This window comes from Neophocaena asiaeorientalis, unplaced genomic scaffold, assembly GCF_003031525.2.
Source record: "Neophocaena asiaeorientalis asiaeorientalis breed wild unplaced genomic scaffold, Neophocaena_asiaeorientalis_V1.1 scaffold119, whole genome shotgun sequence".
In the NCBI taxonomy this organism is placed as follows: Eukaryota; Metazoa; Chordata; class Mammalia; order Artiodactyla; family Phocoenidae; genus Neophocaena; species Neophocaena asiaeorientalis.
The window spans coordinates 6539278-6561464 of NW_020175821.1; the positions used below are offsets into that span (position 1 = coordinate 6539278).

The window sequence follows — 22187 nt, forward strand, 5'->3', positions numbered from 1 at the left end:
CTGCAAATAACCAAAGAATTAAGATAAAATGGAAGAGCCCAGAAACATAGGAAAAGCAAGCCAGATAAGGAAAAAACACTTTCATATTTGAAGAAAAGGATGGATGATCAGGGAGGTGGAGAGAAGGAAGGAAGGAAGGTGTTCCAGATGGTTCTGAAATGTGTGCAGCAAAGGAGAAGATTCTCAAATGTCATGTGGTTTTCTGAAGAGACAAAAACAGGACTTCACTGTTGATGACAGAGAAGATAAGCTGGAAGTGAGATAGTGAAATTCATTTTTATCTACATTTCCTCCCAATTCTCACCCTTTGTGGAAGTTCTTTCTCTTCCTACTGAGAAAATTCAGATAATTAAATGCAGTTAAGAGTGCAGACTGGGAGAAGAAATACAACAATGTCTAACTAGCAAGGTTGTGCTGATAAGGCCCTAAATTATGTGCTACCGCTTACAAATTAAAATGACAGAAATATCATAGAATATTCTCGAACTGCCTCTAGCAAAAAATTAAAATAAAATAAAAGAGTACGTCATGGCCAGTTTACATTTCAGGATGAGAAAACAAGGTGAAGAGGACTCGTTTTGATCTGTAGCAGTCATCTATTCAATCAGTACGTTTTGACTGGGATCCTTTACTGTAAAGTTATGAATTAAGCATGTGCAGAGATGTGTGAAGTACGGTTTCTTTCACTGAAGACCTCACTCCCTTTTTGGGAAGTCAAGGCCCTCCAGTATCTGTAACGCAAAGTAGTACAAGATCTGTCCTCCTTGAGGAATATAATGAAGTGTGACTCAGCTATCAGCTGATTGATTTGACCACACAAGTGAATCTGTTTTAAATCTATACAGACGTGATGCCAAATTCAGCTACTTCATCAGCTTCCTCAAGAAACCCAACCATATAAGGATTTTTTTCAATTCTCTAGTTTTAGTGAAGAGTTGTAGTGTCATGGGGAGGTGTCACATCACACAGCACACATGTCACTTGAAAAATTCCCTTTATACTCATCTCATCCCCAGGTATTCCCTTTTAACCTTACTCATTTCTCCATCTCTTCTCCTAGGCAGCTCTCAACACAGCTTGTCAGCCCTTTATTTGACGTAGTAGCTCCCGGCTTTGACAAGAAGCTTGGCTGCCACTAGACTCTAGGCTTGGAAAATTCATTTCAACCCCCACTTCCCAGCCCCCAAGCTCATCAAAGATCCTTTTCAATAGAGCTAATTCTTCCTACAAAGCAGTTATTTACCAGTATCTAAAAAATAAAAATTTATCCATATGATTTTTTAGGAAAAGAGGGTAAGAATCACTTCAAAGTGGTGATCAAAGAAGATCTTAAAGAATGGCATATCAATCAGAATAGGCTATGTTATGCTGCTTTGACAAATATCATCAAAATCTCAGTGGCTTAACATAATAAGAATTTATTTCTTGGGCACACAAGGTCAGGAATGCAAGCAGCCGTCCTCCATATGCAAGTTTAGCCTGTAAGGTCCTTCCATCTTCTGGCACCTCCCAACAAGTAGCCCCTTGATTGCAGCAGCAAGAGAGAGGGCCTGGGGAGTTCACATCAGCAAGTGAATTCGTCAGCTCCAAAATAGCGCATGTCCCCTCAATCACAGTCATTTGTCTAGAACTAGTCACATGGTCCTGCCCAATTCATGGAAAAGAGAGGTGCAGAGGGGCTGGGAAGCATAGACTTCTGTGTGTATAAAATGGGAAGAAAGCCCAAAATAATGGTGACCATTTGAAATATCTACAATATGGGAAGCGTTTTGATGGCAGCAGTATAGGAATAAAATGAACAAAGAAGCCAGTGTGGTTTGGTTAGGACTTTACATGTGTTCTGTAGAATAATGGGATATAAGTTTGGAAAGATGGGCTGAGGCCAGATCATGAAAGGCCGTTCACTACAGGCCAAAAATCTGTTTTATTGGTGACATGGAGCCATGCAAGATTTGGGAGGAGTATGAATGACTCATGCTATATCTTGCATGGGTGCTGGTGGTGATTTGTATTGAATTGTAGTCAGATTTAAGAGACATGAAAACCAGTGGAAGATTTTCTTCCAGATCAGCTAAGTATGAAGTAACACCCAATTTCTGCTGTTCCTGGGGAAAGCACAAAGGATACAATACTAACTTATCTCCCACTACACATGCCCCAGTTGAAGATTCTTTCTGCACCCACTGTTAACCCCTCACTTTTAAGACCAGTTAACAGGCAAATACAATGTTGAATAACTACACACCCGAGAGAACATTTATATTTGGAACCACTGGTGATATCCATGAGCATTTAAAACGTGAAAGGTATCAGTTAGCTTTGTTACGATAACAGGACTGATGTGGAAATCTCCAGCGACATGGCAGAGCAATGGAAACGATGAGGGGTTCTGATTTGTGACTCTATTTACCCAATATGAATAAATAAATAGCTACTATTTTTGTGCTTAATTATTATGTGCCAGACAACGTGTTAGTACTTCAGTCCTTTAAGATTACCTGCAACACCTGGGATGGTCTACACTGGCTGCTTTTCCAGCCCCATCCTTCCACTCTGCCCCTCTCTGTGCTGTAGGACCCTGGCCTCCTGCTCTGCTCTTTCCGCCTCCTAGCTGACACTGACTTCCGCAAATGTCTGCTCAGATGTCACCTTCTCAGAATGCTCTCCTTGACCACCCAGTATAAAAGATCAATTTTCCCAGTCACTTTCTACCTCAGTATAGAAATAACCTCAATGAAGATTTTTTTTAATAAAACATATCACCTCCAGGCAAATTCTAGTTTTTGTTTATTGCCTATGTTCCCTATCAGAATATAAGTTCCATGAGGTCACGAATTTGTCTCTTTTGCTTATGACTGTATTCCCAGTGCATGTAACAGTTCCTGGCACTGAATTAACTGTTTGTTCAATTAATAAGTGACTTATTTAAGCCTCATGAGACCCCTCTGAGATAGGCACTGTTAATATTTCTATTTTATGAGTGATGAACCTGAGTCCTAGGGTGGTTTGGTAGCCTCTTCAAAGTTTCACAGTTACTAATCCTCGAGGCCAAGATTAAAACCAGGACTGTCTGATTCCAGAGACTGTATATTTTGCCACAGTGCTTTTCCTGATGACCCTACACTCTGATCGTGGTAATTGAAAGTTGGTGTAAAAATTATTCTTTAAGAGTACAAACATTTCATGTATATGTTGGAATCATTTCTCTGACATTAATATATATATTATTAAAAACATGATAAATATTTCTATACGCATGAGAAAGTAAACTGACTCCCAACCCCCCTCCAAAAAAGTGTCTTGTGGAGCTAATAGAGGGTGATCTTGAAGAGCAGATTTGCTCACATGGGCCAAATGTTTCCTCCTGCAGAGTGGGCTGCTTCCCAAAGAATTAGCCTCTCTCAAAATGAATTATTAACCCTAGCATCCTGGCCAAATTCCCACTTGGATAGTCTAGGAACTGTTCAAAACTTGGAATCTATTGAAATTAGCCTGGCTTGATTGCAGTCTCTGCATTAATTGTGATATAATAGAGTTTCTCTAGAGATTTGTGCATATATTATTCTAATTTGTGTAGACTGGCTTTGTCTCTTAAATTTTTTAGTTTCTTCTTCCCCTCATGAGATATGGCCTGCATTTCTTTATAAGTTTTTTTTTTGTTTGTTTTTTTTTGTAATTTCACCGCATGAATAACTGTGAGCTCCTTTTTCCTTGGATTTGCCAAACCTTTTTCTCACTTGAATGATTAGTCTCTTGGTCATTATCACAGTGTGTTGCAGGCATTAGCCATGAGGAGCTTCCAGACTTCCAACTCCCTTACTCAAGTGCAAGTGTAGCCTAGGTAGGGACAGAGTTCACTCAATAAAATTTTTCTAATTGCTTCTTTCAAATTCCCAGTCCTCAAGGAGCTTGTATTCTAGTGAGAGGCACATATCTATTTTAAAGTTTAAAATAACTGACCTAATGGTGTAACTATTTAGGATTCCCATACACTTCCTAAATTATGGCTATTAATTTTTTCAGGCAATTTTGTTAAATGATTTAGACCATATATTTGTCTTGGTCATAAGCAGACTCTAAAATGTCGCTTAGATTCTGGAGAAACAGAGAGGTATGAGTTTAATTAAACTACAAAATCGTTTTGCTTAGGTAAAACTGAAACAAATATCTTAGAAATCCATTGTGTTGCATGGTTTTGATGGCAACTGTAGGCCTCATACAATTAGTCAGATCTTGCCAATGTCACATGATTATATAAGTTGGCCTTTCTTGCCTTGAGTTGGTACAGTCAAGTCTTCAATATAATAGATTGTTATAATGGGTAGCTTCAGCAGTATTTTCACACTGTAAGCTTTCTCTCTAATCTACATAGAGAGTAAGAATGAAGATTTTGTTGAAAGGCAAAAAAATTATTCCTAGGAAATAGTTGGCCTCATAGATTTTCAGCATAGGGAAAGACCTTGAGAACTCAAGGCTTAAGTCTTTGCATTTAATTATGCCTGGATCACAGACAAGTGGTAAGTCACTTATGCTTCCTGCATTCCATTCTTTACCTTTACCAAGTGAGATGAGACAATGGATGTGAGCCATGTGCACTTAGAACTTCAGCAGCTAATATTAGAAAAATGCTTTGAAAATGACAGATGGAAAGAACTATAAATGCAATTGCTAATGGATTTATGCACTCTCTCTCTCTTCTTCCAATCTATTTCTACCAGTATTTTCCAAAAAATTTCCCAGGGCTCCACCTGAAGTATGACCTGATGGCACCATAGCACATGTGTTTCCTGAGTTGGTTGAGTGTTTCCCAAATGTATCTACACTTTAAATTCAAATGTTTATCCACTAGGGTTTAAATCATGGAAAGTGTTACTGCCTTAGTGTGACAGCCATATACTTCTGCCTAGACAATTGTTGTAAGCTCTGTGGGGCTTTCTATAGGTTTTTCCCCCTAGATCTTAGTCAATATGGGCCTAGAAATATATAATTCCTTGTGGAAAAAAAAAACAGTTCAGATTTTCAGTAGTGTAAATAAATCGACAGAGAGTATGCTTTTAAATCTGTAACATGCAGAAACTTCCCATCCCCTTGCCATTAGCCTCCTCCCAACTAGGTGGTTCTAACTATGAATGTGAGAAGGTAAAAGCCTAAATGCTGATATCTCTCCTGCTTCCCTTGTGCACTTGAAATGAGACACTCCATACTTCAGTCTCAGGCCAAGCACTGAAAATTATTCCTTTATTTACTCATTTACCAAATATTTATTGAGCTTGTACTCCTCTCCCAAGCACTTTTCTAGAAGCTGGGTATACAGCTGTGAGAAAAACACAAGTGAAAATCCAAGCGCTTATTAATAAATCCATCAGAATGTTTCATTTGGCATGTCTTGTAAACATCTAAATTTGTTCATTAAAAAAATAGAAGAGCATTAGTCCACTGGGGGTATTAATTGCTTTGCAAGAACATTATCTTATGAAAGAATTCACTTTAGCAAATAGCAAGCTCCTTTAGTAATTCAGCTTACAATATTTATACTTATTATGAACTGTATTCCAAAATGTCCAAGGAGTTAAAGAAAAGGAATGTCTCCAGAGAATGGTTCTAGGTTCTATAACATCTTTAGCCTTCCAGTCACTTAAAATAAAAGGGAGAATGTGTTTAGGAGTTTGAAGAAAAGAGAACATAACCAGTCAAATGTGAAAATACCCATCTCAATTTCTAACAGTTCTTTCATTGCTCCAGACCCCTGGCTTGTTAAATTTTTAGCCCAGGACCTGGCATCTATCCATCAATGTTTGTAGAATTGTACAACTATCACTATGATAAAAATGTACACAGGTTTATTCATTCCTTATACTAGTATATTCCCAGGCCATTTCAAAATTGGCTGGTTAGTTTAGAAAAAAGATGAAAACCTTTAAAGTAGGGGTTTATACATTTCCTTCTGAATTTCTTCCCTTTCTGTAGTTCCTTCACTGTATAAAAAATTTAGATGTTCTAACACTTGTATTGAAAAAGTCTTTTCTTTAGTTTCTGCCAGGTTAGAAACTGATTGTCATGTCTGATTGTTAGATACTGATTGTCAGCTGGGACTATGCAAAGGAGGAGAGTTTGTCAGTCTGCTTTCCTCCAATATTCAGATCAAATCCAAGTCACGATCTTATATGGAGGATCAGAGTCATGAGCTGATGGTGATTTTTATTGACATTTTTTAATTCTTTGAGATAATCTTTGACTCCTCCTATTTAACTCTTGCTAAAAACTACTCTGTCTTATCTGGCCTAAGAAAATGTTCTTATTTAGATAAAGCACAGTCAATACTTGCATGGAATGTACATAGAATAATACCTTGGATTTACTTCATGATTTTCCACTAGAATCTAAAGGCCATTTGTGGTTTATTTCTTGCCATGTGGCAATCCTTAAGTGTTTTGCTAACTCCTTAGAGAACTAAACCCACTCAGCTTATGTTGCATGAGGGTATATTTCCAATTACTCCAATAAGAGTATTTAAATTATTTAAATATTTAAATAATGCATATGATTCAGTCAGTTACACCTGAGTATTCAAGGTACCTTCAGACTTTAAACTACCTTGTTTCATTCCCTATGGTCAATTGGTCAACTCACCTTACTCTGAAATATTAATGCTGTTTGTATTATGGCAGAACATGGGTCAAATTTAAATTCATCTGCTAAAGATACAACATACCAAGCAGGTATCAGAAATGTTAGAGGGCTCTGTCCATCATGAAGAAAAGCCACAGGTAATATCCAAACTATTTAACAGGCACCAACAATCAGAATGGATGTTCAACTAATCAGAGCAGATGCTGGCCATAGTGGTCCATACCAGTTGAATTCAGCTGCGTTAAAGGTCCGTTCTTTTAAACTCCAATTTTTGTGGAGACACCATTTTCAGGGCTTATTATAGCCTTGTAAGAAATGTTTTCATGCAAAAAAATAGAACTATTTGTTCTAAGAATGAAAAAATACACTACCAATTTCTAATATACAAAGCAGGAGGAATAAGAAGTAACTATTTGGGCTTCCCTGGTGGTGCAGTGGTTGAGAGTCCGCCTGCCAATGGGGGACACGGGTTCGTGCCCCGGTCCGGGAAGATCCCACATGCTGCGGAGCATCTGGTCCCGTGAGCCATGGCCGCTGAGCCTGCGCGTCCGGAGCCTGTGCTCCGCAACGGGAGAGGCCACAACAGTGAGAGGCCCGCGTACCGCAAAAAAAAAAAAAAAGAAGTAGCTATTGTTTTCTGTAAAATCTTATCACTTAATGGATTGGAAAAATTGGCCAGTAAAATAATTTCAAATATTCATATTTTTAGTATTTCCCCATTATTTCTCTTTCTTTTATCCAAGTTGATAAGCAGATGCAGGTACTTTCTGCGAGGTCAGCTTAGCTACCCAAGCTAAGAGGAGCTTTTTCTTAATATTTTCTGATTTCCTGTGCAAATTAGAAAGAAAATAGCCACCTACTAATATTTAAGCAAGCTCCTAACATATATTAGCATATATCCTTATTGTTTTTTCATGACACTTTTAATTTCTGTGTTTGTATTCTCTCTTAGTGCACATATTTTTAACTTATGTGGATTTACTTAGCATAGCATTTAATTATCATGGTAAAAGGTTAAATACTATCAAATGATTTGGTATTTCAATACTTAATCACTTTTACCTTGAATGAGTAAATGTCTAGCCAGTAGGTATTCAGTCATAAAGACATATTTTTATGGACATATATTTTTTCATTTTGTTTGCTTATGACATGGATTAGATAGTTTATGATCTTATGTACTTAATTACCAGAAGAGACATACTCATAAGTATGTTCAAAAGACATTTTGAAGGACATCTACTTACTGATGAGTTGATTTGCTCTAAATCCAAATTAGAAACTCACAAATCGATTTTTTTCCATCCGCTTAGAAACACTATTTAAAGTATTTGCGTGTTCTAAAGCTTAGGTAAAATAGGAACGGGGACAGTATATGTACAAAGATAGATAAATGCTGTGGCGGTATCTTGTTCTGTCTCCATCTTGATGGATTAGTTAGCTTTCACTAAACAGGCACTCTAAAAAAGGGAAGGAAAAACAACTTGATAAGATAAAAGTGTGGGGAATTCCAAAATAAATACTGCTAACTGACCTTTTTGGATGGCTCAGTTAGGAGTGTTCTTATTAGGGTACCAATTGGTTGCTTTATTTACTAGTACCACGCATAACTAAGGTAAACACTTGGGTAATATCTTTGGCTTACTTTTTCATAATTTCTGGACAGACATAATGATCTTTCTCCCACAGTTTTAAAAGTCAGATAAATTCCGAAACATTTAGAGAATATGGAGCTATAATTTTTAAAAGTCAAGTATTTTTTTTAGCCCACTTCCCCTTTTTTAGAGTATATCTCTAAGTATAGAGTTGTATCTCATGCTCATTTATATGCAAAAAGAAGCTCTGTATATGTTAGGAAAAGAAGCCAGTTCGGAACCTCTGAACCAATTTCCTAATGCTAGTATTTTACACCTTAGAGTTTGTATCTTGGTGAACTGTAAAATGAAAGGATTAACTCATTAAGGAGCTCTGTTTCATCATAGCCACTCTGATTAAAACCTTCTCTACAATATGGTGCAAGAAATGGTCAGTCACTACTAAAGTTTTCTTTTTAACCACTGCTATGCATCACAAGAAGTCATTAGTTTACAGCTACTTCCTTCTTATTTTTATGACTTTTTAGCTTATCATTAACCCCATTCTCTTATCCTGTACTCTGAGATGAGCAAAGAAGATAATATCCACAACATTTCCACTGCTTACTCTAGAGATAATAACTTTTTGAAAAAGAGATAACCCTGTTTCTTTAAACAACTCCTTCCTCTTTAAATCCATGATAGCTTTCCCTTGTCAAGTTAGACTTTCAGTGCATTGTTAAGGGAATCAGACAAAATTATTTATAGCATGGTCCATGCAGATGAAATTGGACTGAACATACTGGAATTGTTTATTATTTCTTGTAAACTTGTTTAATAATTCTTTAATATTTACCGCACAATTTTTTTAGCATCTTTATTGGAGTATAATTGCTTTACAATGGTGTGTTAGTTTCTGCTTTATAATAAAGTGAATCAGCTATGCATATACATATATCCCCATATCTCCTCCCTCTTGTGTCTCCCTCCCACTCTCCCTATCCCACCCCTCTAGGTGGACACAAAGCACTGATACCCCACAATTTTCTATCCAGACGTTTTTCAGGTTATTAAAGAAATGTAATGGATTAATAGCTAAACTTATTTCCTTCTAATCCAGTCCCTTATACCACTGTGTCTGGACTGTTCAGTAGGGTTGTTGTCATAAGACTAGATACAAGTATGTCAATTGTCGGGACATTGTATAACTTTAAAGCAACTGCTTAGCCTTTTTGACAAGAGGTAATTAAATGTTAATTAAAAGTCCCATACACTTACTTCTTTTCCACAGCTTCTTAAGTGTTACCATCTGAATTTGCCAATTTCCACTTGGTTCTCTACATATATAAAGTTATACTCTTGTTTTAAATAAGAGCTGATTTTCACTATTTCATATTCAGTGTGGGAGAGAGGTTGGTATTATCTGCCTTGTTAAGTGTCTCCTTCCTTAAATTTCCCTTCTCATTTGGTATCTAGTTTTCACCTCAACCGACTTCCCTTTCTCTCGTTTCAGAATAGTATTTTTCGGATGCAAACCTTTCACTTATTTCCATTCGCAAACTTGATTAATTCAACATGCACTAACTGATACCTTTTGCATGCTAGGCAGTGAACTAGATTCTGGAAGTAAAATATGGATAGCCAGTCCCTGCTCTCAAGAAGCAGAGTCCAATAGGCGAGATTGACAAATAAGCAAGTATTTGCAATGCAGTGTGGCAAATGAAGAGATATAGGGTGACATAGGACTATATAGGATATGGATAGTAAGTAACTTACAGGATAAAATCTGGCTACTGGTATCCATAATTGCTAGGTAGAAATAACATGTTCCGTAAGAAATATTCTTTGAGATTATATGAGTGTGAAACTTGTTCTTTCTGGGGAAGTCAGGGACATCTTTTAAAAAGGAGGAGGCCAACAAAGTTTGGGGCAAGCCACTTTGTTTCAGTCAGCCTTAGTTTTTTTTTGTTTGTGTGTTTGTTTTTGGTTTTGTTTGTTTGTTTTTTTGCAGTACGCGGGCCTCTCACTGTTGTGGCCTCTTCCATTGCGGAGCACAGGCTCCGGACGCGCAGGCTCAGCGGCCATGGCTCACGGGCCCAGCCGCTCCACGGCATGTGGGATCTTCCCGGACCGGGGCATGAACCCGTGTCGCCTGCATTGGCAGGCAGACTCTCAACCACTGCGCCACCAGGGAAGCCCAGCCTTAGTTTGATTAGACATGAAATGAGAAAGTTTGTGTTACATGACTTCTGATGTCTTTTCTAGGTCTAAAACTCTGAGTCTGTAAGTTTTGCTTTTGCAGTGCACTGAAAAATCTAACTAGCCTAAACCTGTTTTGAAATCTATTTCAATAAATGATCCATAAAATAAATAAGCACAAAATTCAATTTTTTGGAAAAGTGGTCTGGCTGTAGAACTGAGTAGCCCCATAAAATATTAATTTGGTCATAGTGTGGAAATATGAAATGATTGTTAAATGAGTCAAGGCCTTATTTGTGGCCTTTGGCTCATTTGGTAAGATTACCCATTAGCCATGTAGGCAGCAGAACACGCATGGCCAAGCAGCTCATGGGAGCGTCCTAACAAATGTTAAATAAAAATGATCTTTCTCTAGCCTTAGGAATATATTGCTGTTATTTTCAAAATAAGACTGTGCTCAGCTTTAAAATCTCAGTCAATGGGAAAATAATTATATTCATTGCACTTAAAATTCTGACTCCTATCAGCAAATGTGTTTTTCTAATATATTTTTTACGTCTCTTTGGAAGTTTAGAAGTCAAATGAGTGTTGATGGTTTCTGACCGTCTTTTAATTGTATCACTCCTGCCGGTATGAATTCCCTTTGTACCATTGCAGTAGGTAGATGTAACATTTCCCTTTGCAGACGCAAAAAGTGTTTCTTCTTAGTCCTAAGACGCTTTTTCCTTTCAGTCATTAACCTTGGTTTCATGAAAAATGCCTTCTCCATTTTTCTATTTTATCTATATCTTGATAATAATAATTTAATAACTGTTCTTAAAATCTCTGTATGATAATCCATTAGGCTCATTCAGTATTCCTTCAGCTTATCTACAGAAGAGCGTGTGCTTTTCTCTTTGCTCTTTTTAATGAGGCCTTCCTACCGTGGCTCTAAATATCAACCAAACATGTTAATCCCTTAGGATCTGGTTATTATTAAAATCTCTCCAACATTTTCTGAATTTTAAAAGATGGGATTATTATCATGTAATCTGTTTACTTCCACGTGAACTCAAATGGAAATGAATCTCCTGAAATAGCCACATTTTCTTCCTCCCAAATATACATCTGGCATTAAAAAAAACCCAGCTAATTTAAGTCTAGAATCTGGGTTTCCATGACACCAAACATCTGGATGAAAAGTGAAAAATTCAGTAGATGTTTTCAAATATCCAAATATTGTGTCAGTAAAACAGTCAAATGATGCTCTGAATCTCCCCATATTTATCTGGGTTTTTATGCATCATATATGTGGCACTGTCAGTCCTTCCTGATGGAAAACAGTGTCAATTTCAGAAATAATGTATTCACAAACAAGTATGTACTGAGTACCTATTCTGTAGGAAACATTCTAAGTGCTGTAGAGCAGCAGTCCCCAACCTTTTTGGCACCAGGGACCTGTTTGATGGAAGACAGTTTTTCCACCGCGGTGGAAGGGGGCAGGCAGGCGGAGGCTGTGGGATAGTTCAGGCGGTAATGCGAGCCACAGGGAGCGGCAGATGAAGCTTTGCTCGCTTGTTCCCCGCTCACCTCCTGTTGTGCGACCCAGTTCCTAACAGGGTACTGGTCCAGTACCAGTCCGCGGCCCGGGGGTTGAGGACCCCTGCTGTAGAGGGTTCAAGGTTAAAGGCTTGAACTCTGTCCTCAAATGAATTGCAGTGCAGCGAGGGCTATAACACAAGGACACATATATACATAAAAGATAATGTGGAGTGAATAAAAACACAAGAGAGGAGGAGAGAAGGCACTGTGGAATTTTGGAGGAAGGTGACTAGTCCAGGCTAGTGAGGATTTTCTGCTGGACCGTGTTGGACTGACCACGATGGACATGCCAGCATCATGGAAATGGAAGGGAATGTTGTGATCACACATTTGAAATACGCACTCCTTCAGCAGCTGGGAATTTTACTTAAATCAAATAATCCTAAATTAGCCAGACGATTGCAACAGTTTTTGTGTCATTTTTTCATTATCACAGCCTTGGGTTTTTGTACGGTTTTTGCGTCTAAGTGTTTCTCAGGTATTTCGATGAGCAAATTTATATGCATCCCCCTTAAGAGTTTCAACTTGACACAAAGAAGCATACTGAAATTTACCCTCCGTATGGTCATTATAAAAAGTCTACCTTATACTTTGGGTTTCAAATTAGAAAAAAGATATAAAATTTTCACAGTTCCATATACATTGCATGCTTAAACCTCTATCTTCCAAGTTAGGTGATTTTTTAATCTATTAGGATCACAACTCTGATCAACTTTTAAAAAAATCCCAAATCCTCAAGATTTTTGCCATGTTTGATCAGAATCTAGATTAAAGCAAAATGGTTTGCCTCTTCTTCCCCCCACCCTGCCTCCCTCCTTTTCCTCACCATCCTTCTCTTTTTTTAAAAAAAAATAAATGATCATTTTAAGCTGGAGGGGAATATGGAGTAAACTGAGAAATTTTCTGATAATCTAAATTGTGCCATATGTATTAGTCAGCACTAATAAATTGGCTCAAGTAGCTAAAAGGTAAAGGGTGGCTGGATTTAGATAAAGCTGGATCCAAGGGCAGAAATGCGCACAAATCTGTTCTTTTTTTTTTTTTTGCAGTACGCGGGCCTCTCACTGTTGTGGCCTCTCCCGTTGCGGAGCAACAGGCTCCGGACGCGCAGGCTCAGTGGCCATGGCTCACGGGCCCAGCCGCTCCGCGGCATGTGGGATCTTCCCGGACCGGGGCACGAACCCGCGTCCCCTGCACCGGCAGGCGGACTCTCAACCACTGCGCCACCAGGGAAGCCCACAAATCTGTTCTTTATAGCTACTGGCTCTGCTTTTGTCTGTGTGGGCTTCATTCTCAATCAGGCTCTGTCCATTTGGTGGCAATAATGGCCATCAACAACTCCAGGCACAAATTCTACTGACTTAGTAACCCCAGTGAAAAGAGAACACCTTTGACTGACAGTCCTACTGACTCCCATTAACCTAACTTAGGTTCCATCTTCAGAGCAGCCAGAATGATTAACTATGTTGATTGGCTAAGCCCTGAGTACATCCCTGAAGTAAAATCAAGGCACTTTTGGGCTTCCCTGGTGGCGCAGTGGTTGAGAGTCCACCTGCCGATTCAGGGCACACGGGTTCGTGCCCCGGTCCGGGAGGATCCCACGTGCCGCAGAGCGGCTGGACCTGTGAGCCATGGCCGCTGAGCCTGCGCGTCCGGAGCCTGTGCTCCGCAACGGGAGAGGCCACAACAGTGAGAGGCCTGCGTACCGCCAAAAAAAAAAAAAAAAAAAAAATCAAGGCACATTTACCAAAAGAAAAGGGAAAAGGTACTTCAGTAAAAAACTTTAATGTTAGAATGGGAAAGTCCTCCACTAAATATCAGTAGAGTGGGTGGTTATCCCAGCCTTACCACTGCCTGTTTCTATGACCTGGAGTGTTAATTAAACCATTGCGTCTTGGTTTCTTCATCTACATAAATTAGGTCGCAAGACAGGGTTCTGTTTAAAGACTTTTTTAGCTGTAATACTTTTTGGTTCTGATCTCAAGAACTAGGACAAGGATAAGACACCCAGAAAATGCAGATTTACAAATAGTAACACAAAGCAGGAGATACATCACGTTTCATGTAGAAGTGCTTCTGGTAGAAACCCGATGTTAGCTTGGCAGTGGAAGAGCAAAGGGTTGCAGGTTGCTCCTGCATCCTGAGGTAGTGATTAGAAGCTCAGACAACTTGAGAGGAGAGGGTGTGTGTGTGTGTGTGTGTGTGTGTGAGAGAGAGAGGTGGGGGGGAGAGAGAGGGAGTGAGAGAGTCAGTGAGGTTCAGAACTAACCATCACAAACTTTATTATTATAATCTCCATAGATATTTTATAAACCACGTATAGCTTTGTTAACCTCATTTTACTATTACAGAGACTAAGTCCCAGGCACAGTCTTGTTCAAGGTGGCAGAACTACTGACAAAGCTTGAATGAGAACTTAACGTCTATTTTTTTTCACTCTTTCTACAGATCTTGTTTTTTTTTTTTTTTTTTTTTTTTTGCGGTACGCGGGCCTCTCACTGTTGTGGCCTCTCCTGTTGCGGAGCACAGGCTCCGGATGCGCAGGCTCAGCGGCCATGGCTCACGGGCCCAGCCGCTCTGCGGCACGTGGGATCTTCCCGGACCGGGGCACGAACCCGTGTCCCCTGCATCGGCAGGCGGACTCTCAACCACTGCGCCACCAGGGAAGCCCTCTACAGATCTTTAAAGACACTGAGACAGAGTGGGGGGAGAAATTAAAAAATTTTAAAAACCTAAGGCTTTACTCTCAGAAAATTATACTTAATAAAGACAAGGTGTGAAAATAAGACAGGACAATGAAGGGCTAAAAATTATAAATACCAAGTAAATCACTATGTGAATTTTTTTTTTTTTATAAATTCATTTATTTTATTTAGTTATTTTTGGCTGCGTTGGGTCTTTGTTGCTGCACTCGGGCTTTCTCTAGCTGCGGCGAGCGGAGACTGCTCTAAGTTGCAGTGGGCGGGTTTCTCATTGAGGTGGCTTCTCTTGTTGTGGAGCACGGGCTCTATGCACGCAGGCTTCAGTAGTTGGGGCTCGCGGGCTTTAGAGTTCAGGCTCAGTAGCTGTGGCGCACAGGCTTAGTTGCTCCGCCGCATGTGGGATCTTCCCGGACCAGGGATCAAACCCGTGTCCCCTGCATTGGCAGGCAGATTCTTAACCACTGCGCCACCAGGGAAGCCCTCACTATGTGAATTTAGTGGGAAGCAAATATCTTGTTTCCAATTTTATTTTAACATTTCATTTGCAGTATACATTCTAATCATGGCGTCAGAATTTCTGTTTACATAAGAAAAGGTGTTAAATTAATGGCCACTGAATAAGTTTGACATTCTATGAAAATGCATTGATTTTTTTCAAGGGTTAGGCCTTTAGCACCATCTATTTGTACCAGTTCAATAAGTCTGGTCCCAGAGCAATAAGTGATATTTACCCAATGCAGTTTCATTGTCCATATTAGAGAAATTGCTTAGAGGGTTTCATCTACAAGTGGCATCATCAAACTCAAGGTCACCTGAATTAACTCTATAAGATAAGTCGTATCTTAGGGGTGGATTGAGGAAAAGGAAGTTGTGATCATGATGACCAAATTCCAGGTATTTGCTGAAACTAAGAACCTGCCCAACAAGTTACTTGATCATTTGTCCCAAAGGCTATATTACATCATTACAGAAGAAATTTGACAAATTGCACATTGTTCTTTCAAGAGCTCATCTAGTAAACCTTTTTTTTTTTTTGGTGTACATGGGACTCTCACTGCTGTGGCCTCTCCCGTTGCGGAGCACAGGCTCTGGATGCGCAGGCTCAGTGGCCATGGCTCACGGGCCCAGCCACTCCACGGCACGTGGGATTCTCCCGGACCGGGGCACGAACCCGTGTCCTCTGCATTAGCAGGCGTACTCTCAACCACTGCGCCACCACAGAAGCCCTCATCTAGTAAACTTTATAGACCAGTGAGTCGAACTCATAGGGTAGGAAAGTAACCTTAAGGACTAATTCTCAAGGTGTCCTGCTTTTAAAAGTATCCAGTGAAAAAGTTACCATAACAGAAGAGAATATCTAATTGTATACAAAGTTAAATTGCTATATTTTTAAAAAAATATGGAGTGTATAAATTAATTATAATTATAATAAATTAATATTACTTTAAAATTAATATTGGATTTAAAAAAAATGTTTGCAGCAGTAAGCATGCAGACAACCTAGGAGTATATAAACAGAAAGTAAAAGCCTGCACCCCATGCCCTATACAACATGAAGTTGTCCAGAGCACGGGGTGTGTGTGTTTTTCCAGATGTTTTCCTTGCATGACAAGCATAGACATGTGTGCATTTAATTAATTAATTTATTTAGCTGTTCATCTATTTTACAAAAATTGGTAATACATGTTGTTCTACAGTTTACTTTTTTCATGCAACGATATGTGGGGAAAACCTTTCCATGAGAATCTCCCATTTTATTTAACTATGATCCATTTGACAGATAGATAGGTTGTTTCCAATTTTTTAGCCTTGCAAAAACTACCTTTTTCATTTACTGTGCACTTCTAATTCATGAGATGATTAGAAATATCACTTGAAGTATTCTAAAACATCAGTATAAATCCTTTCAACGTGGAATAAAGATTATGATAAATTGGTTCCAGTTTGGACAAAAATGAAGAGGGATTAACCACAAAAGAAAATTATCATTAAGTGATTTCACCTAAAAACTGTTTCACTGATACATTCTAAGAATACTGTAGATCTGTTTGCATGTACTTGATAAACCAGTTTAACCCCAAAGGGATGAGGAAAAAAAAAAAAAAAAGAGTCTAAGGTCAGTATCTGGAATACAGGTAATATCTCACTTTCGAATGAGTCTTTAGAAAAAAGGCAATTAAAAAAATATTTTCTGTCTATGTTGAGTCATGAGCCATACATGTCTTACTAACTTTTTGAACAGTTGTCAGTTGATATTCAAAGTAAGAGGGTATTTGTGATTCACCTCTCTTCAACAGTGGCTTTAAATTATTTGGAGATGTGAAAAACTTTGACCTATGCTGGTTCTTTCTTGATGAAGGGAATCATCATCATCGCTATTATGTTACAATGTGTGTTCTTATGAGTAAGTTGAGCCACCTCTGAGCCGCTGGACCAGGGTGGGTTGGCCCCCATCAGTGAACAGACTAAACTATAGCCTCAGTCCAAGAATATAGAAACTGACAACAAATTATTGCTTGTGGTCTACTTCCAGTTTTCAAGTGCAAACATACCAAAGTTTATTTTAAATTTGAGCCAGTCAGACATTTAGCAATATACATCAAAGAAGAAGTGAAGGCTTCCCATGTTTATTATTTCAATATGATGTCTGTTCTAATAAAGTAGAAGAATGCCTATGATAGATCATGTAGTAGAAATTCTCTAGTTCCACAGTTTGGCCTTAAATATATACATATATTTGTAAATTAATCCAAAACACATTGCCATGGTTCCAATTCCTCTGAAAGCCGATTGTTTTCCGTTCCTTTTTTAATTTTAGAAATACAGTGGCCGACTGCCAGAACACTTTCAGATAAACAGTCCACTCCCTGTATAAAAGGGGCATAGAATCATGAATGTTCAAAAACCACAGAACGTTATTTAAATAAGTGAAAGTTATTATGGTCTTCCCTATTAATTAAAAAAAAAAAAGCCATCTGTGCAAGGTGAATTTTGGTAAGGTCCCAATTATTTTAATGATTGTGGATGGAATTTGCAACTGCTTTCATAGTGAAAGTACGGTTCAGGGATTCCCAAGATAAAATGCACTGTTTATGTAATTTTGTGGTCATTTGACTTAATTTCTAATAAAACACTGGGAAGAATTCTTGTTACTCAATCTGAATGTACAGTCCCGCTTGAAGGAATTGACTCTACACTAACTTCCCCTTTCTAGTCTTCTACTAGCTTAACATCCTAAACCTTTATTTCATCTAAACCTTCTCTGTGTGTGTGTGTGTGTGTATATGGTTGTATGTGTCTCTGCCTGTCTCCCTCACACACACACACACCACAACCCACATTTTGTCATCACTGTCTTGGACAAATGCATCATAATAGCGAACAAGACTGAGCACACCAAAAAAAAAAAAAAAACCCACTGCATGAAGAAACAGCATACTGGATGACATTACCAATGCAGATCTATACATCCTTGTGATGAGTCTTTATTTTCATTTTTGTTATTTGCAGAATTGATTTCCATTGGGCAAATAACCTAGAAACCTAGGCTTTCAACGTCTTAGAGGAATAAAAAGTCAAAGGGTGCTCCTCCCTTGAATTTGTCAGGAAAATACCACAACAAGAAGGATTTGGGGATCTTTTTGGTCATTTTCCCTCCAACCAGTGTTTTCAGTCTATTAAAATTTGTACCCTAGGCCTTTTCCAGTTTGAAGCCACCCCAGCATCTGTGATAAGCAATCCTTCTTGTTTGTGCAGTCATTCATTATCTCCATTACCAAAAGGAGAATAGAGGACAATTACATTGTTTGGACGAATCAGAGTGTTAGGAGGAGTATTTGTCATGGTGGCAGAGCGCAGCACCTGACAGGCAACGATTGATGGCCAGGAATGAGTGTGAGTGGCCAAAGCAGCCTCATAGGATGCAAATTACTGACTGTGGATTCCAATTTATCCTGTTCATTTTTCTTGCCCATGCTGAAGACCATTAGTGGTTTTTGAAGCAGTGAAGGGGTCATTACTAATGTGGGTAGGCTCGAAGCAGGAGGGGGAAGGAGGGGAAAAGCCTTCTGTAATTACACAGCTTTCAGGAACAGGCTGGAGGCCCTAGCCAAAAAAATGTCAACACCTCGCAATCAGAAAAATTTATTTTCATTTTATGCTTAACCCATATTAACTCAACATTATCATCTTTCTTTGTTAACATTTGCAGAATATTAAAAGCCTGGCTTCTATATTAATACAAATCTAGTTAACCCCTTTTGCAATACAGGGGGTTTTGTTTAACCTAATGGCTTTTGGGTTTGCTAATAAGTAATTGCACACGTTTTGGATAATGTATGCTATTATAGAAGATGAAATACCTGAAGAATAAAATCTTAGATGACTGAAAAACATTCACTCTCTCAAACACTGGAATGATTAGAAAGCTCTGAATGGAATACTTTGTTGTTCCTAATGTCAGCCTTTAATAACGTTGATGGGAAATATTTATTACTAAAGGCTTTCTCGTTTAGGAGCGACTTTGACATGCTTTATAGAAGTTTACTTTTCTGTTTAAGAAAACCAGTGAATTTAGAGCAGAGACCTATTTAACAGACATGTTTTATAATTATGTACATGCCAGTACAGTGTCTCAAAGTAAATGTACAATTCTACAGTAACAATCTTTGATTTCAGAATGAGAGAGGAAAGTGGTTTGCTGATGGGAGGATGGTTTGTTATAAATGTGGGTGAGTTGTGATGGGAAGTGAAGAATTAAAAAACACCGAAACCTATGGCTTCATTCTCTTATTGCCACACTTTAGGGTAAAATGTAAAATTTCTGTATTGCACGTAATTGATTCCTTGTGATGGGTGGTCACTTTGTGCGACCCTCTTAACCCAGAGCAGCAACCAGTAAAAATGAAAGAATCTCCCACTGTCCCTTAAAGGAGTCAACATAAACAACTGTCAGTAAACTCTGCTGTAACTGAAGTGGTAGCCATGGCTTCGAAGAATAGTTGTGATTATGGACAATCTTACTTTCCAAACTTGACTATCAATAATCTTAGATTAACTAGGAAATAATGATTATATTGAGCCATCTCACAAAGATAATATAGGAGAAAGGCTGCACAGAGGTTTTCCAAGAAGTAAAGTAAAATGGGCCCGCAAGTAGTTCCCTTAGTGTAACTGAAGTGATTGTAGCCAACCAAATTTCTGACCCATCGCCAAGGTGCTGTGCGTCCCTGACTGATGGAAGAAACTGAATACCTGCAATGCTGCCATGCTTTGTGCTACTGGCCTCCACAGTGTGGCGGGAATGGGGCTGCACGAGCAGGTTTTTGGATTCTTGTCTCTGCCCACATTTTTCCCCACACATGATTAAAAAGCTGTGATTAGGAAAATCAAGCCATAGACTAAAGAAATCACAAACGGTAGTTTCATTCTTAGACGTAAGTGACTCTTTCTTAACTTCTGATACATCTTTCAAAACATTTGTGTTTTCATTAGCATCCGTACCCTTCCGAAGAGCAGAAGAAACAGTTAGCTCAAGACACAGGACTTACAATTCTCCAAGTAAACAACTGGTGAGTGACCCCAAAATCAATGTCTTTCTCCCGTGGCTAAAGTAAGATTTCTCAATCATTGTCTTCTTTTTTTGTTTCTGAAACAAATGAAATTGAGGAGGATAACTTCTGTGTTTCTACCTTGACATGTGAACGTAGTGCACAGAGAGAGGAAGAGGTAACTAGGTAAATGGTTTTGGTAAGATGTATCCCTCTTCTCTTTCTCTCTGCCTCTTTCTTTTCTTTTCTCCTCTCTGGCTCTTCCTCTCTGCCTCACTTTCCCCATCTCTGATGCTTTAAAATTCTCGACTTGAACAGAGCAAATTCAGTTCAGGTCATTCCCGTTGAAAATAGTCACTCTGGGTATTTTGGTGCAGTCCTCCTGTGGAGTTATCAGTTCTTGGAAGGTTTCTTTAATCTAGGTTTTCTAGGCTGATGAAGATGCAGGCTCTTCAGCATCTCCTAGGAGAATTTTATTTACCCTAATTTTTTTTTTTGAACACAGGGTAAAAAAAAAAAAAAATAAGAAAAGATTTCCCCATTTTTAGCTTTGCCATTTGGCCGATAACTCCCGTGGAGGTGCATGGGCCATCACTCTTTGTATGTGGCTTAGAGGGTAACTGAGGAAAAGGAGGAGCAGAGGATTAAATAAAATGATCACAGTGGCCAAGAAATGATATAGGAATTACTTATCAAAATACTGGCCCGGGTTTTATCAGCAGCTTAATTTTGTTCGGTACATTCTTGGGGTGATGTTCAGATTAATTGAACTGACAGTTCTCTTTCAAAATTCAGGGAAAGTATTTGCACGGATTTCAGGCCTTATACAAACTTAATTACATGGAACTCCATTTTATCATTCTAATTCCATGTAGCAGAGGTTGTATTTACACATGAGAAGTCTCTGCCTTTATTCACAGCTTTCCTTAATGTATTTATCAAAGCAGGTTCATTTACAAAGTGCTCTATCTGTGGGATACAGGCGGGCAGACATTAACAAAGCTTTTAGGTTTATCAGGCTCACTGCCTGATGAGCTACCCGAGGGTCAATTGATTTTGTGGTTCTGTGATTCATTTTTTTCTCATTTTTCTAGGATCACAATGAGAGACATGCTTGGAGAATTAGCCAGTTTGTCTGCCTTATCTGTCAGGCAATTTTTTTTTTTTTCCCAGGGAAGTCAAGCTACTTAAATTGGCCACAGGAACTGCCGTTATCTGACTTTAATGCACCCTATAGTGTGGATAGCATTTCAATTACACCAGTAACCAAAGCTTAGCTGCAGCCCTTTTCATGCCTAGTGCTGTACAGAAAGTGATGTGCCTACCTACAGAAGCAGAAAATTGAGTTGCCTTGCTTCTGTCAGGGTGATGAATGCAGAAATAAACTGCTAACCTGAAAAGAAAGGCAGAAAGAAAGGATAGACAATACAGACTTGAATTCACTTTAATTTTCTTCTAAAGATTGGAACTATGTACATTTAAAGATACCCTTTAGACCAAAAACTTGGAATAAAGGCTGTAATCTCCAGACAGGGATGTGTAGGTGATTATACGTTGATATGAGCTTCTTAGAGTAGATACACACATGTCAACGTATATATATTCTCATTTATGTTCCCAGGACAAGCCATCAGTAGTCTAAAACAGTAAAGTAAATACATTGTTTGTTGATGGTAGAAGACTTATTTGCCCTGCATGTTATTTTATATCATACTGATTGTCAAACCGAGCTCCGTTATATACAGTGGTCCTTGATGCAGTGAATGTTGCTTTAAAATTATAATGTTTATAAATTTGAGGCAAGTTGAGGGTGGTTGTGATGGGAGTCTTGGGAAAAATGAAATATTTCTACATTGATATTTGACTTTGACCTTTCATCTTTGCTCTTTTTGAAAGTGCTGTTCCCTGTCATCCGCTACCTGTACTTTTTTTTTTTTTTTTTTTTTTTTTGT

The 22187-nt window shown here is 38.6% G+C and overlaps 1 protein-coding gene across 6 annotated transcripts in view; it reads left to right on the forward strand.

Moving 5' to 3' along the window:
• MEIS2 (Meis homeobox 2) overlaps nt 1-22187 on the forward strand; it is a 200594-nt gene that overhangs the window by 120674 nt on the left and 57733 nt on the right. For all 6 annotated transcript variants that reach the window (XM_024732572.1, XM_024732573.1, XM_024732575.1 and 3 more), the window contains one exon: nt 20180-20256. In XM_024732572.1, the coding sequence (XP_024588340.1) occupies nt 20180-20256 (77 nt within the window). The remainder of the gene's footprint in view (nt 1-20179; nt 20257-22187) is intronic.